The 15,575-nt window shown below is 38.4% G+C and overlaps 1 protein-coding gene across 4 annotated transcripts in view; it reads right to left on the bottom strand.

Moving 5' to 3' along the window:
* The window catches only part of trit1 (tRNA isopentenyltransferase 1), a 50,387-nt gene that overhangs the window by 18,533 nt on the left and 16,279 nt on the right, over positions 1-15,575 (bottom strand). For 2 of the 4 annotated variants that reach the window (XR_014629166.1, XM_084423282.1), the window contains exons 2-5: positions 6,628-6,782; positions 5,295-5,437; positions 5,101-5,212; positions 730-842 (exon numbers count right to left, since the gene is read on the bottom strand). Coding sequence is in view for 3 of the 4 variants with exons in the window: in XM_084423282.1 (XP_084279408.1) it covers positions 730-842; positions 5,101-5,212; positions 5,295-5,437; positions 6,628-6,782 (523 nt within the window). In the remaining variant the exon portion in view is untranslated. Of the gene's footprint in view, positions 1-729; positions 843-5,100; positions 5,213-5,294; positions 5,438-6,627; positions 6,783-7,775; positions 7,900-15,575 lie in introns of those variants that run through there. The other 2 variants (XM_084423283.1, XM_084423284.1) reach the window with 2 other exon arrangements.

The following is a 15,575-nucleotide window of genomic DNA, read 5'->3' as shown; positions in this document are numbered from 1 at the left end:
TACCGGTTTGCTTTATAACAGGGCGGTCAATCGATTACCAGTTTTAACTGAATTAGATATGCTGGTTAATCAAATGAATCACATCTCCGTATTTGATGAGAAATGTTCACAAATGAATATATAACAAAGACTTCGTGACAAATGAATAAATAATTTAACAGACATTACATAGAGTGTCTTTCAAAGTCAATATGCTGTTGTCCCGTCCACAGCAACACATTTTGTAATGCATGAAGTAGACTTCCTGTCTGCACTTTTTAATTGTTGGTTTGTGTACACGTGTCAGACACCTAATTAATCATTACCGTGACAAAAAGTAATTAATCACAAGCAATTAATCATAAACATGTACAATATACTTGTCTGAAGGTGGTAGTGATAATTTTGTATTACAATGAAAATGTATTTTAATCAGTGTTGGACAATGTGTTTTTGCTTCAAATGTGCCGAGTTCGTTCAAGGACTGGTTTGTTTGACTGTTAAAAAAAAAAAAACTGCTTGGAAAAGCATGAGAATGCTTTAAGAATGAATGTCTGAGATTGTTTGCGCTCTCTTTTGTGTGAAGTCAGGAACGGTTTCATAACTGTTCTCCCGCAGAAAAATGTCAAGAACATCAACAATCTCACTCTATGTTCATTCCCAAGGCCTGAACTGACAGATGTTTAGTTTACAACAAAAGAATGAAGACATTAGAGCTCAAACAAAATTACAGGCTGAATGAATGCTTACCTTTCATTTTCAGTTTATCACGTTCTTCTTGACTGAGGTTCTCACTTGCTGTCAGGTACTCGTGAAACTCTTTAAAACCAATAGACTGGAATATGCCATGCTGATAGTCCTGACTGTAAACACAGAAGAGAAAAAGTAATTACTTATGTATACCAAATTATTATACACGCACAAAAACTGAAAAACAGTACTCGATTTTTACGGAAGTAAATATCACTCATCAATACCCATGAGAAATAGCATCACAATGCTGGAATGTTCTGGGTTGTTGCCAGGAAGTTGCTATGTGGTTGCCAGAGATATTTGAAGGTTGAAGCCAAAATTTCCGGTTTGACAACTATTATTGTGTCAAGTCAAATTTTATTTTCCGTTTTATTAGGGCAGCCCCCTAATAGTCGAATAAACATTAGTCAACGAGAAGAGGCTTAGTCCACCAAAATTGTATTAGTCGGTTAGTCGGAATTGAGCTACTTTTACATTGTTGCCATGGTTGTTTTTTAGTTTGCGGGTTAAATAAGAGTAATACATCATTGGAAACTGTAAAGGCTCTACTTTGATTTGTGTGAACTCACAATAACAACAAAACGTTGCGCTTTTGTAAAATCACAGTGCGTCACAAAAATTAACCGAACCTTAGTGTATAGGCTACTTGACTCACGGACATGAGAAATATATCTATAGAAAGCTTGAAATGTCTACTTTAAAAACAAATACTCTCAGCTTATGTAATCCGTATGAAAGGTGCATTTCTCGCTAAAGGCGCTCCACTATACCGCGGAGACGGCGAGCCAATAACGTCAACTTCATCTTTGCTGTTGACACTGACTCAGAAAACCCTAGTTTATTAGTAAATAGTTGCAAGTCTCCTTGTTATTTTTTTTTTTCAATTCAGTTTGATTGCATTTAAGCATTGTACAGCATCAGATTTATCAAAAATGACTGCACTCTCTTTCTCTGTTGCGCTCTGTCTGGGTGACATTCAGTGAAGTCGGAAGTTCAACAACAACCGGCTGTTACGGCAAGCTCTTTTGTGAAATATAAACGCTCTCGTAACATTTCACATATAAAATCATATCATATGAAGTGTTGCACTGGGAAAAGTAATTTGAGAGCACAAAAAAAATCTGTCAAAGGATCAACCTGCTCACATTTAACTACATTATTATGACAATATTTAAAGAGCTGTGCTCCCATGTTTTTGCACAATTATAACGGCTCACTCTGTGGTCATTTTTAAAATGTATTTCATCATACAAATACACTTAAAGCAACTGTAAAGTGACGTCACTGACTAAACAACGACAACTGTTAATCTTTTCGTTATCAATGTTATTGATTAGCTGTAGCTGAATTTACAGAACAATATTCTAAATATAAGGCATTTTGGGTGAGCTCAGGGGTGAAATCACATCCAATGTTTAATGGGACCCAATTTTAGATGGAAAAGCGGTCACTGGGTGCATCAGAACCCCAGCCCCTGGGGTAAAAATGAGTTGTCATACAGCTCAGAAAACAGAAAGAGAGATCAGCCGGTCACAGGGACACAGACAGTGCAGACGGGGCGAGGGGGAGGGGGTCTATTGACAGGACAGAGCGAGATAGACTGAGAGGGAATGGAAAGGAGAGACAGGCAGAGTCTGACCTTGCTGCCTAGTGACTGCTCCCCGTGTAAGGCGAGAGGGCTGGCGGAAGGGTGGCAGATGCAGACATAAAGAAGAGGAAAAGGGGGAGGAAGAGAGTAGGATGACGTGAGGAAACAGGAGAAAAGCGCTTGGGTGGCAAGTTTGCCAGCGAAGACGTCTAAGAGGGGAGGTGGGGTTCGATCGGCTGGACGGAGCGCTGGACGGTCGGCCATCAATCGGCAGAAGCCACACCCAGAGCGGCCCAACCCTAGACACTGCTGTGTCATCAACATCCACACAGACACACCGCAGTGCAGTCCGTCCGCCAATATCCCTGCACAACAAAGCATGTGACAGCACTAACAATCAATAATTAATCACCTTATCAAACAAATATTGTTAGTGCATCCATAAACACAGGCTAAAGCACAGGACAACTTGCATCATGGGCTTCGCTCTTGATCTGACTGCCGCAAGATTGGAAGATTGCTGTGTGATCTGATGTGCCGTAAATTCGCTAACAGGCACTGCACCATGCTTGTCTTTGCAAAACTCACCGCTAGAAAGCCAGGGTGTTAATGGTGGTTTCCGGGGCAATACAATGTGTACAATTGAGTTGTTTTAAATGGCATTTCTATATGGTTGCTAGGGTCTTATGAGTGGTTGCCTGACCATATCTATGTAAGGGTGTTATGAGTGGTTGCCAGGTTGTTTCTATGCAATTGTTAGGGTGTTATGAGTGGTTGCCAGGATGTTTCTTCATGGTTGCTAGAGTTTTATGAGTGGTTGCCTGGCCATATCTGTGAGGGTGTTATGAGTGATTGCCAGGTCGTTTCTATGCAATTGTTAGGATGTTATGAGTGGTTGCCAGGGCGTTTCTAAGGGGTTGATATGGTGTTATGAGTGGTTGCCAGGGCATTTCCTTGTGATTGATATGGTTTATGATTTCTAGGCTGTTGTGAGTGGTTGCCAGAGGGTTTCTATTAGGGATGGGCGATATGACCAAAAACTTTATTTCAAGGTATGAGAAATTATATTTCACGATAACGATATCACGATTATAGTTTTTTTTTCTCTCGTTATTAAAAATAAAAAAAAAAAAAAAAATCGAATTACTAAATAAGAGGACAATTTTAATATTACAAAAATATGAATTAAACCAATTAAATTTGTACAGGTACTATAGCTTTATTTAAAATGAGGTTAGAAATAGTATAGAAATTGAATAATCAAATGTAAAAATAAAATAGTGCATAGACTTCACTGTATTAATTCAATATAACTTTCTTATTAAAGCTACAAAAGTTATTCAGTCAAGAGCAGTAAGTTATTTTCTCTTTTTTTTGATAAACAATAATGACACAGAGCAGCAGGTTTATTAGGCTGCTTTCCCTTTAAGAGCAAATGCACAGATCCATTATACTGATACACATGCGATTTACACCCAACTGTTTACTTTCACTTGAGACATAACCGACTGTGTTTACATGAACACACCACACAATGGGCATTTTGACAAAATTGTGTGTATTCGACCATTCAAGCGCAATAAGACGTGAAAGAGAACAGAATTTGCAATCGCATGCAGAGACATCTTTCTGTGCACACACTATAATAGTAAGTATAATATTTTAGAAATGTTATAACGCAGTTTTCCTCAACAAGCCACAAATTGATATCTTCACCTCAAACAGTGTCAGATAAGTTATGTCCTGAAGTTTAAAACAAAGGATTGTTCAAATCCCTAACCTAAGTATGAGCAAAAGTAATAGCAATGCTTGCCTTTGAAATGCATATTGTAAGTATATGTTCGAAAGTAATGACATGTTTTGCATTTTAATGTCATATTTAAATATATATGCATGTTGAGATATTAATTGTCTTCATAAATATGGGATGCACAATGGAAAAACTAAAATGTATTTAACAGATAATAAGCCATCAATAACACTCTTATGCCAAGGTCACAGTCACATCAAATGTTACGCAGCAGTATGGACCAATTCATTTCCTGTGAAATCAAAAGGCACACAAGTGTAAATGCAACCTCTTGTAACTCTACATACTCTGAGCCAGTCGAATGAATCAGGTGTGTTTTAAGGAACGTCAGTCACTTTACTAAAATTAACTGACATCTACGTCAGTTATTGGAAACACTTCACTTGTCAAAACTCTGGATTCCCACCATTACTTAAGAAAAAAACCCACTGTAGACAGGAACAGCGGGTGATAAACCTGCTTCAACTTGTTAACTTCAAAGGTCCGATGTGCAGAACAGGTTCAGCCTGTGAAACTTAACTTTCTTGTATTTTTCTGACAGTTGAAGAAAAAAAAGACAGCCTTGTAGCTATTGTGTCAAGCAACTTGAGAGATAAATTACACATGGTTCATTCAGAGGTAATACAAGGATTTCGAATACAAAACAAATCTGACCTAGTTCCATATACCAAATAGAGGATCTAAAAAAAAATCAGAAACACACAATAGATAGGTGGCTGATATTATTCAACAATATAATTATAGATACTGATAAATCTATGCAGCTGACAACAAACCATTTTAATTTGTAAAGGTACATTTGCTTGCGTCATTGTTTTGTTCTGTGAAGTGCATGTTAGCCTCAACCAGACAACGTAATATTCAAGTTAGCTTATGCTTCTATGTGTTGTCAGCAAATTAGAAGTGTTCAGTTACATAAATGATTCATGATGAATTATCTTTTGAATTTATTTACAACATTGAGATTTACCTGCTCTCTTTGATCATCTTCTCATTGAAGCGCAGGTGAAAATCTCTGAGCTCATCAATCAGCCCAAGCGATAACATCTGATCCACACGCTTGTCCAGCCTCTCATCCAGAGCTACAGGAGAGGATGAATGAGCGAATTAAATAAAGATACTGAAGACATGTTACAGTCGCAATCTACAATGACTGGTGGCTACCATTCATTTTGTAGTGCAGCCAGAAGATGCAAGGGTTCTGGAACCGCAAGGGACCCCCAAGACAATCTCCTCCATCCTGCCCTCGCTGCTCCTCCAAAAGCCGACTGTGTGGAACTCCAGTGTCCATATACACCTGCAGACTCCTGTCAATCAACCAATAAATTGACCATATTATACTTAGTCAAAATAACTATATGACGTCAGATAAAATAATGCATTCCTCAAATACATTTAAAAGATTTCCAAATGCCAAATAAGCTCTCAACTGAACATATAATATGGAAAGAGCATGCCACACACCAAACAAGAACATGATGAACAACAAAAAAACACACAAAAAAGACAAATAATGAAGTTCAAGTTTGGTCACACTGAAGAGAAGATTAATGGGACTTCAAGCAAGTCATTTCCTCAGAAGCAGCTGATATCAGTAAGGAGACATTAGCACTCTTAACTGTGGGAGAGAAGCTCTTCTACCGCAGAAATACTGTAGACGCAGTGGCACACAAGCTGGCATCAATTAAACAAGCACATAGTTCTGAGAAGAGGAGCTAATCGGCCCCTCGATACCAATCAAACACCAATTGAAGCATGTGAAAACGTGTGTAACACGCTTGGAAGACACAGCCATCAGTTCTCCCACACAGGTGGAAAAATAGATGCAGCCCAACAAATGCCAAAATTTACCACAAGATCGCATGGTAAGGTTTCTACCCAAGTTCACTTTAACTCTGCACCTTTTAAGAGAAATGTATGAGGGGAAAAAACAACAACAAGGCTAAGAAAAGACTGACATAATTGAAAGAGGAATAAATGAGAAAGGTGCAGTAAATAATGTGACGTGGACAAAGATCTGGGCTGGTATCTGAGAAGGATGTAGGTTCAAACACCAGGAACTTAACTTGATAGTATCAATTTCAACACCTCAGAATGGATACCAATTAAGAAAATAGGCGTATTTGCACACAAAGTGCTGGAGTCAAGACTAGATATTTCATGACCCAGACCCCCTAATACAATACCCCTAATACCCAAAATATTCCAAAGAGCCAGACCTGCTGGTCCAAGAACCAAGTTGTCCATTTGAATGAACTTAAACCCTGAATTTAATGCAGCATTACTTTCAAGCAGTGGGCTAACTTTGTACAGTGTGTAAGTAGACATTCAGAGTCATAGAATTCTTGCAAGTACTCTCTGATAATACCATGTTGGTCTGTGGATGAGGTAAAAAAACTAAATTATAGTACTCATTGGAAATACACTAAGCTTTTCTGCGAACGGGTGCAGGGAAAATGAAGCCGTCTCCGTTTTGTGCGATCACTGAAATAATTACCTTGCAATCTTGCGTGCGTCATGAGGGTGCAATATGGCGGCCATGTCAGGATCCACCTCCTTCAAACGTCTGTGAAGTTCAGGACCACCCAGTTTCTCAAGCTCCGCCTTTGATTCAGGAGTCCCACCATTTTCGGATTCTGTGTCACTCCCCTGCTGTAGGTCAGACAGAGGAGGACTAGTTTAGATTATCTCTGCCAATAGATACACAGAAAGCCTTTTAATATTACTATGACTTACTAGCTCTGTTTCAAATGTAGTGAGCTGCCTCGTTACACACTGCCTTTTAACACAGTGTCTAAAACACTAGCGGAGTGACACGATGAGACAAAAGGCAATCAAACTCATTATAATCAGTCATTCTGTCTACAATAGATGCGCACAACGTTATGTGGCAACAATTCCCTGACTTGATTTTTGATTGATTTAAATGGACCCTTCACATTTCCAGTGTTCTCAGAAGCAGAAGCCATCATAGTTGGGTAAACTTAAGTCAACTTCTTAAGTAAACTTCTACTGCTCCAATAGTAAAGAGAAAATCCACAATTGTATGGCTTTCCCAAAGAGGAAAAAAATCTCAAGATTGATTATGATGGTCAGAGGAGAGAAAGATTTGCCATCACTCCCTCAGCCGTTGTATTAGAAACACTAATAAGCCAAGGTAATATTACACAAAATATAGTGTTATAAATGCACATTAAAAACTTCATTATGACATTAATAATTGTGGGAATGAAGTGAATTCACAGACTGTGAAAAGGGTCCATAGTTTGATGTTAGCATGTTGCTAACAGTATGATCCTCCAATAAACAGCACTCTAAAATAATCTATTTTTATTATGCTTAACTTTTTAAATCAATACTATAATGCATTCTGTTTTTCTTCTCTCTTCGCAAAACATGAGGTATCTTTGACAGCAGCATAATTTTGATATCATCCAATCAACAACTGGTGCATAGAACCAAGTCCCCATCCCACATTTTTTCTTTTTTCGATAATCTGTTTCATTAGAATGTACGTCACAATACTGAAGAAAAGAGCTGTTTCTACTTTTGTTACATTGCAACTTGACAATGCTGCCCACATAGACAGATGACTAGGTTTTAGAACAGAGCAATTCTTTATAATCAGAAAGTATTAAAACTCACATTTACCCCAGTGTCGATGAGCACATTCCATAAAATGGATTCAATGTAGTAATTTGTGCCTCCAACAATGATGGGCAGCTTTTTCCGATGATGCATGTCCTCTATGTATCACATTAAGGAAGTCAACTTTGATGCCACAGTTACAAGCAATGCATAAATAATGCACAATGATCATACATGTGCAACCACATTGGGTTAGATTGCAGAGTACACCACTGCTATAGTGCTCGGGTGAAAAGCAGTATCATATTCTCAGATCTATAGATGCTCTAACAATAATTCATGCAATGTCCAGGCCTGGTGCTGTGAGAGGGCAGTCAGTTCACCATGACTGCTGGGATTCTGCTGAAGATTTTAATAAATGGCGTCAGAAGCTCCACGGAGCAATTCATTAACTGCTTCAAAACGAGAAGGCGCATCAGCACTCTCCCTCACACGAAATGGACAAACACGCACACAGACGCACTTCCAGGTCACATGCATTAAAATCAAAGCAGTCTGGCCGAACGCTGTCCACCCCATCTGCATCACTCTGTGATCCCTGGGGAGGGAGGGAGAGAAAACAAAAGAGGAGGAGAGAAGAGGAAGTGAGAGAAAGAAACGAGGAAACGGGTGGGGACGAGATTGCGAGACAGAGAGAGAATAATCAAGCATCTCAGGATTGTTATAACAGAAGATTATGACAAAAACTACTACTAATTGAGGCTGCACGATATTGGAAAAAACTGTGATATTCTGTTTTTCTGTAATAGTGATATTAAAAAAGAAAAAAAAAACTGAATTTTCATCAGATAACTTGAATAGCTGTATTTGGAAAGAATACGCCATTCAAGAGGGAGTGTGGTGATTTTGTCAGGGAGTATCTCTGCATAGAAAATGGGAAATACATAAATAAATCTTTTTTTATGAAACATTTTTTCCTATGAAAACTTTAATGGCAAAATCTTTTTAGGGCTGAATTATTCAATGAATCTATAATTAGATAGAAATAGAAATTAAATAGAAAGATAAAAAAAAAGCCGCATTTATCTGAAATAGAAAGCTTTTGTAACATTATACACTACCGTTCAAAAGTTTGGGGTCAGTAAGAATTATTATAATTTTTTTGGGGTTGGGGGGTCAATACTTTTATTCAGCAAGGATGCATTTAAAATGTATCAATTTAATGTAAAGACATGTATAATGCTACAAAAGAAACTTTCAAATAAACAAAATAAAAAAATTAAATTAAATTATGCACAACTGTTTTCAACATTGATAATAATAATGAATGTTTTCTTAACATCAAATCAACATTATTATAATGATGACTGGAGTATTGATGCTGAAGATTCAGCTTTGCATCACAGGAATAAATTACATTTTCAAATATATTCAGATAGAAAACAGTTATTTTAAATTGTCATAATATTTAACAATATTACTGGGTTGTTTTTTGCAGTTGTATTTTTAATCAAATAAATGTAGCCTTGGTGAGCATAAAAGACTTCTTTTAAAAACATAAAAAATCTTACCGATCCCAAACTTTTGAACAGCAGTGAGTATGTACGTATGTGTATGTATATGTAGCCTTAGCAATTTGACAAACCAGACTGTGCCATATTGTATTTCGTAATATCGTGCAGCAATAATCCTATTTTTTATTTGATCCGCAGCCCTATTTTAGCGTGTTGTATAGTGGTCATCACTGCTCTTCAGCAAGGCGAGACTGAGAAGCTCTTCACCTGCCACTCCTCATTTCTTGTGCATGAGCGTCTGAGGTGTCTGCGACAGCGTTCCTCCAGACACTGCGAGAGCCGCCCCACCTCCTCACAGCATCTCCCTCAGCTATTAATATCCTCCTCATCTCTCAGCAAACATCTGCAGCAGGAGGGCGGGGAAAACGAGGACATCGATGCGTCTCTCTCCGTTTCTGGTACATGCATTTCCAGTTATGCCCTTGCATTTACTAAAAGACCATGCCGAGGGAGTACAACCCAGCACCCACTCATAAAATGCCAGAGCCATTTGTGTGGCACGCTGGGAACTGCCACATTCCACAAAAGACGTGAAATTAAAATATGGGGATTTGCATTCAAACAAGGAGCAGTCTTTCAAAAGCTGTGTCACTGATGTCAGGGAGGCGATGACATTTTAAAAGAACAATTACTCAGAATGATCATTAAGAAGTTTGCAGATGATATCTTAAAAGGCCGAGTAATGGCCCATTAATTTCATCTGCAGAGACAAAATAAGCATTTATATTTAGAAGGGCCTGCCAACTAAACTTGTCAACCAAATGAATCTCTGCAACCATTAATTATAGGGTGTATGGATGGGGCAAAACGGCCAACTAGTCACCCAATCAGGGTTACAGACTGTGTCGAAATTGGCTCCACAATAGTGCTGCACAATTAATCATATCGCAATCGTGATGTCAAGCCTATGCAAATATATGATACAAAATGCTGCGACTTTATGAAATAAAATGCATGTGTGGACTAGGGGTGACCCCGAATAGTCGAAGATTCGACGCTTCGATTGGAGGAGCCTGATTCGACTACCGATCTCACGGTCGAATCTTCGCAGAGGTGTTATGAAACGAGGATCATGCCACTTTGGCTATATGAGGGTGCTCAATGTCTGATTTCACACAGAACTACCGGATTTGTCAATACGTTCATATTCAGTCTATTATGATAATGCTGTTTATAAAAATGTGCAAAGAAAGAAGCTTTTAATAAATATTTTTTAACGTGCGTGAATAAATCCAAACACCCCGTGACAGAATTAAGTTTCACTTTCAATCCGTGACCGACAGAGGAGCGTCTTGGCAGCAAGGATTTAAATCTTTAACAACGTCTGGGATAAGAAAATCTTAAGTGTGGATGTACACCATCAGAAAGGATATTCTCCAAGGCTGGATTTAGCATCAGGAAAACAATGATCGCACTTCTGCCGGCCAACGTTAACAAGTTGGTTTTCCGCGGGACATTCTAAAATGCTTAACGTGAAAAAAGCTTTTAAAACGCTTAAAAGGCACTTTAACGTGGCTTAATGTATGTACACAGTAGCCTACACACTTTATTAAGAAACCATACTATGTGCAGTGCCGATAAGCAGATGAACCCAGAATATGAACGCAATGCGTTCCTCCTATAGTAAAGCGTTTTCTTTACATAATTTGATATTTTAATTTAACTATTTTAGGAGATTAAGTCGTTAAACGTTTTTCACGTTAAGTGTTTTAGAATGTATTTTATCCGCGCGCACCAAAGACTCCCACGGACACAGACAGAGTGAAAGACTGGATTTGTTCTCTCGATCAGGTAGGGTACAAGTGATTTCAAAACTTTTCAGCCGGTTCTAATTTGATTTTTGGATGCTGTGAACATTTTTAGCTAAAAAGACTGCCACTCCAGTTTAGCATTTATTGTTGTTCCTGCAGTTAAAAAGACAAAGTTGAAAATTCTGGCTACTATCGTTATTTTAATAATTTCTTTATTTTATTACTTGATCTGTCAGGGTTATCTAATCTAACTATTTGTGGCTTGTGTTTTGAATATGTTCCCCTGCACTTTAGGAATTTTGCACATTTGCTCATCTTGTGACTTGATTCTGATTTATTTCGTTTTGTATTTTTATTTATTAGAAAGGCCTATATTCTGTTCTAATTTAATTTAGTAAATTAATTGTTCATTTTTTCGGTGCATCGATGTTGTGCTGTACTTAGAGCCTGCTCGCACAGGTAATTTAGCCGATTTAATTTGATTTGCATGTGAAATGCAAATCCTGTCTGCAGTGTGGCCTTTCTGGAGTTATGTTATTTCTTAGTTTTATTGATCCATATTGTTTTTATACATTTTCTTCTATATCTTTGTGTGATTTTCTATACATCATGGCTTTGAAATGTTAAAGCCCCTGTATTGAAAATTAAATCAGAGTTGATTTGTTTACAGAGTTTGATAATATTGTTGTGATCATCTTATCTGGACGATTGTTTTGTACGCTGCACAAAATGGACTTATAAACAGGTAAGATTTAAAACATTAATCTCAATTCAATATGGCCCCGTAATTATGTGGCAAAAAAAAAAAAAAAAAAAAAAAATCGGTGTAATAGGCCTAAGTGTACAATGATATACATTATTATCCCTTAAATTTCATTCTTAATAGTCTTGTTTGAACTTGTTTGTTCGTCTTTGGCTCAAAGCCACTTGCTGCGAACTTTTCTTCGCGGAAGCTTCACGTTTATTTCAAGTGAGTGACATCAAATATTTCAACTCAAAACAACATTTTATGCCCAATTATTTCCCAGACGTAGTTTTGGTATTTAAGTCAAAGTTAACTTGCCTTGCGTTCGCTATGAACAGTGGGTGATGGTCACACAAGACGACTCGGCAGATCTGAAGTGTTTATTGTAGTGACCATCCTCGATTAAGTTTCACTCAGGACTTTTGTAAAAGTTAAAATATGACCACACCTCAGATTTGGTCCTCTTAAAAGGCTGAAAAATATCCCGAGCACGGTCACTGCCTTCCGCCATTCCTTCTCGAATAAAAAAAAAAAACATTGCGCGCTGCGCCTGCGTCAGACTGTTACTGGCTGGACAGGATGTACAGTGAGTTATTAAAATCGCGATAATCAAACACGGTTTTAATGATTATTACATTTTAAACGATAATACTAACCGTCAGTACATTTTATCGTGGTTTATAGTGAAACCGGTAATAGTCCCATCCCTAGTTTGTAACTAACTCTGTATTTTATTCCGTTGCACCATTTGTTCGTAAGGCAGAACGTTGCTAGTAGGTCGTAAGCTCACTCATGAAACCATTTGTTTATTATATCACAATCGCAATATTGACCTCAATAATTGCAATATGACATTTCCCCCAAATCGTGTAGCCCCTACTCCACAAATTACAGGATAATTAAAAAATGTTCAGTAAGGAAGTTAATTGGAAACACAGTAACCGCTCGGAATGCTTCACTGTGTATGATTTAAATCACAGAGGACCCATTCACACTAAGACAAATTTCTATAATGATATATAGAGTTCAAACCAATATGCACAAGCTCTTTAATATCAGGTGAACTCTGACTGGCTGTCAATGTTTTTGTCGTTCCTCAGCTGGAGAAAAAAGAAAAAAAACATTCTGAAAGTGATTCCAATAATATTATTCCACCGTCTCAATCATTATAGCTATGTACTGAACTTCACTTTTCTCATAGAACTAGACCAATTGTTAAAACTTTATAGTTATAGTTATCCTTGGTGTGAAAAGGCCTTACTTCACAAGCGAGTTACAGAGCGCTTTATTTTTTTTAAATAAATCAGTCACAAGATTCACAGTTCATAAGAGTCGCATGGGCATTTACAAAGGCCTTAAATAATTTCATTCAGTCTGGAATTTTAGTTTGAAGGTTTGGAAATATCAGAAAGGATATGAGAGACAAGGCCTTGTTCCTGAAGTCCACCACTGTGTATCCACTAACCAATGGATCCACAAAGCTGATCATGTGATGGCAACACTGGGCTTGCTCCTCCTCTGTAACCTTATTGGTGATGATGTCCAGTCCTTTGTAAACCTGCAGTGAGAAACCAACCAGATCAATGAAGCATCAAAAAGGTTAATCCAGGTCATATAAGATAGAAATCTTGAAGAAGAGTAGCAAATGTCACATGCTTCATAGACCACATAACTGTTTTCGCTTGGTTTATCATGACATGATCACTACATGAATCCTTAAACAGGCCCATTTCAAAAACTGGGTCCAGTGTGACAGAGGTAAAACAGGTCACAGGCACTTCCTTACTCTGTCCTACATATCTAGTCATTATTCTTCATGACAAAAGGGACTGTAGATGTTGTTGTTTTTTAACATGTGAAGTGATGGGACTGATTTAACAATTTCGCTTCTCGACCCAGTGCCTTAATGATTTAGTACTTTAGATTTGTTTCTGTTTATTTGACTATCATGCAGAATTAGCAAGACATGTGCGCAGGGCCATCCTTTGGGCAGTGCAACCAGTGCCTTGAGGGGGACAGACTGAGGGAGACCCCCCCCCCCCTGGACGTGATCACGAATAGTCCACTTCCACTACCTCACAGGGGGCCCATCCCATTCTTGGAACATTGAGTTCCAGACAGTATCCGAATAAATAAGAACCACCAGTTCTCGATTCCCAACCCTAGTTATATGGCATCAGTCCACAAGTGGTCACCATAAAATGTTGCTGTGTGGTCACTCAAGAAACATGTCAGGAGCCACAGCAGGATTTCAACAGGAGCAAGGGCATGCGTGCACAGCCATGGCTAAATTCAGTCCAGCTTACCGTAACTCGTCTGCCCTTGCGTGCCCATTTCGGCAAGTTAGAAAGAAATGCTACTGAATTATTAAGATCGTTTCCCCTGTGTTCTCCACAGGACATCCCTGCCAGCGAAATCTTTGTGAGGTGAAGGGGGACAACAGCAAATATGGAGAGACATGAATTCAGCCCATTCTCTCCAGAGGAGAAATGGTAAACACTAATAAAAGGAGTGTGATTAAAACTTGCAGAAGGCCTTAATCGCCGCAGAACTTGGCATTGTACTTCCATTCTGTTTTTTTACTGTGCAAGTAAAAAACCCTGCTTTTCAGAGACAGCCCTCTTGAACGAAATATTTCGACTTTACAGGCCACAAAAAAAAAAAAAAAATTGGAATCAATAACAGCTGCTTTTTTTAAAACCTTTTTTTAACCAAATCACTGAGTTGGGTCAATAAGCTTGTTAAGATAGACTAACAAAGCAGGGAGTTTACCAACAGCCACATAAACTTTCATAAATGTGGATTTTGAGTACAGAACACAACAATGGTCACTTTAACACTATTGCCAAAAACAATTTGTTAAAACTGAAGTTCATCAAGTCAAGACAAGTTGCTAAATACATGTTGATATGTAAACGTTCATAAGCGGTCATTTGTTAACGTGCCTTGTTAGTTTCAATAAATGGACTGAATGGACAGTCACGTACTCCGTTCCGAAACCTTGTGAGCTACTACGATAGCAGCATTCTAGGACCACTAGAAACATGGTAGATACAGCACTGACAAAGAACATTGATCAATACATGAGAGCGCATGAACTAAGATGCCAGCATGCTGGGAGCGCCACAGCTCATTAGCGAGGGCATATCAGGTCAGGTGACACCAGTACCTGATGTGCTGATGTGGGTCAATGGTGTAACCAGTACCTGATGTGCTGAAAATGTGCTACTACTACAAACATTGAGTTTGCCCACTAAAATGTCATAACCAACAACCAAAAATTAAATCTTGTAAATACCATATATATATGGTGTGGTGTGGTGTATGTGTGTGGCAAAGAAGGACAGAAGGCCCTGCGAATGTCGAGCCTAGTCATGTGGCTCTCATTTGGGGCCGCGTTTCTTAAGTGTTGCCGGCATTAGCAGGTTTTGTTCCCTGCACCCGTTTGTCACCCCCTTTCGTTAGGCTCAGTACCAGCCTCTAACCGATAAAGCCCACCCTGTGCTCCAGCCTTCTGACCAGTCGCCCCCTTCTCCAGTAATTAATTTTTTTCGCCCTAGTAGATCTCCCTAGTTCGTCCCTCGCGGCTAGTTAAAATAGTCAGCATATTTAATCTGACGCAAATGCAAACATTCCTGTGAGGAACGGAAGTAATCTTCAGTGTGTTGTGCTTGTGTACCTTGTTGTCAATCATTATACAGATGAAAACTGGAATGTTTTGTCACTGAAAATTTGCGAAGACATTTTAAAATGTCTTATTGAAGATTGTTATAAAGGGAAAAATTTG

The sequence above is a fragment of the Rutilus rutilus genome (genome assembly GCF_951802725.1).
Source record: "Rutilus rutilus genome assembly, chromosome: 11".
Classification (NCBI taxonomy): Eukaryota; Metazoa; Chordata; class Actinopteri; order Cypriniformes; family Leuciscidae; genus Rutilus; species Rutilus rutilus.
This window is presented reverse-complemented; position numbering and strand designations above follow the sequence as displayed.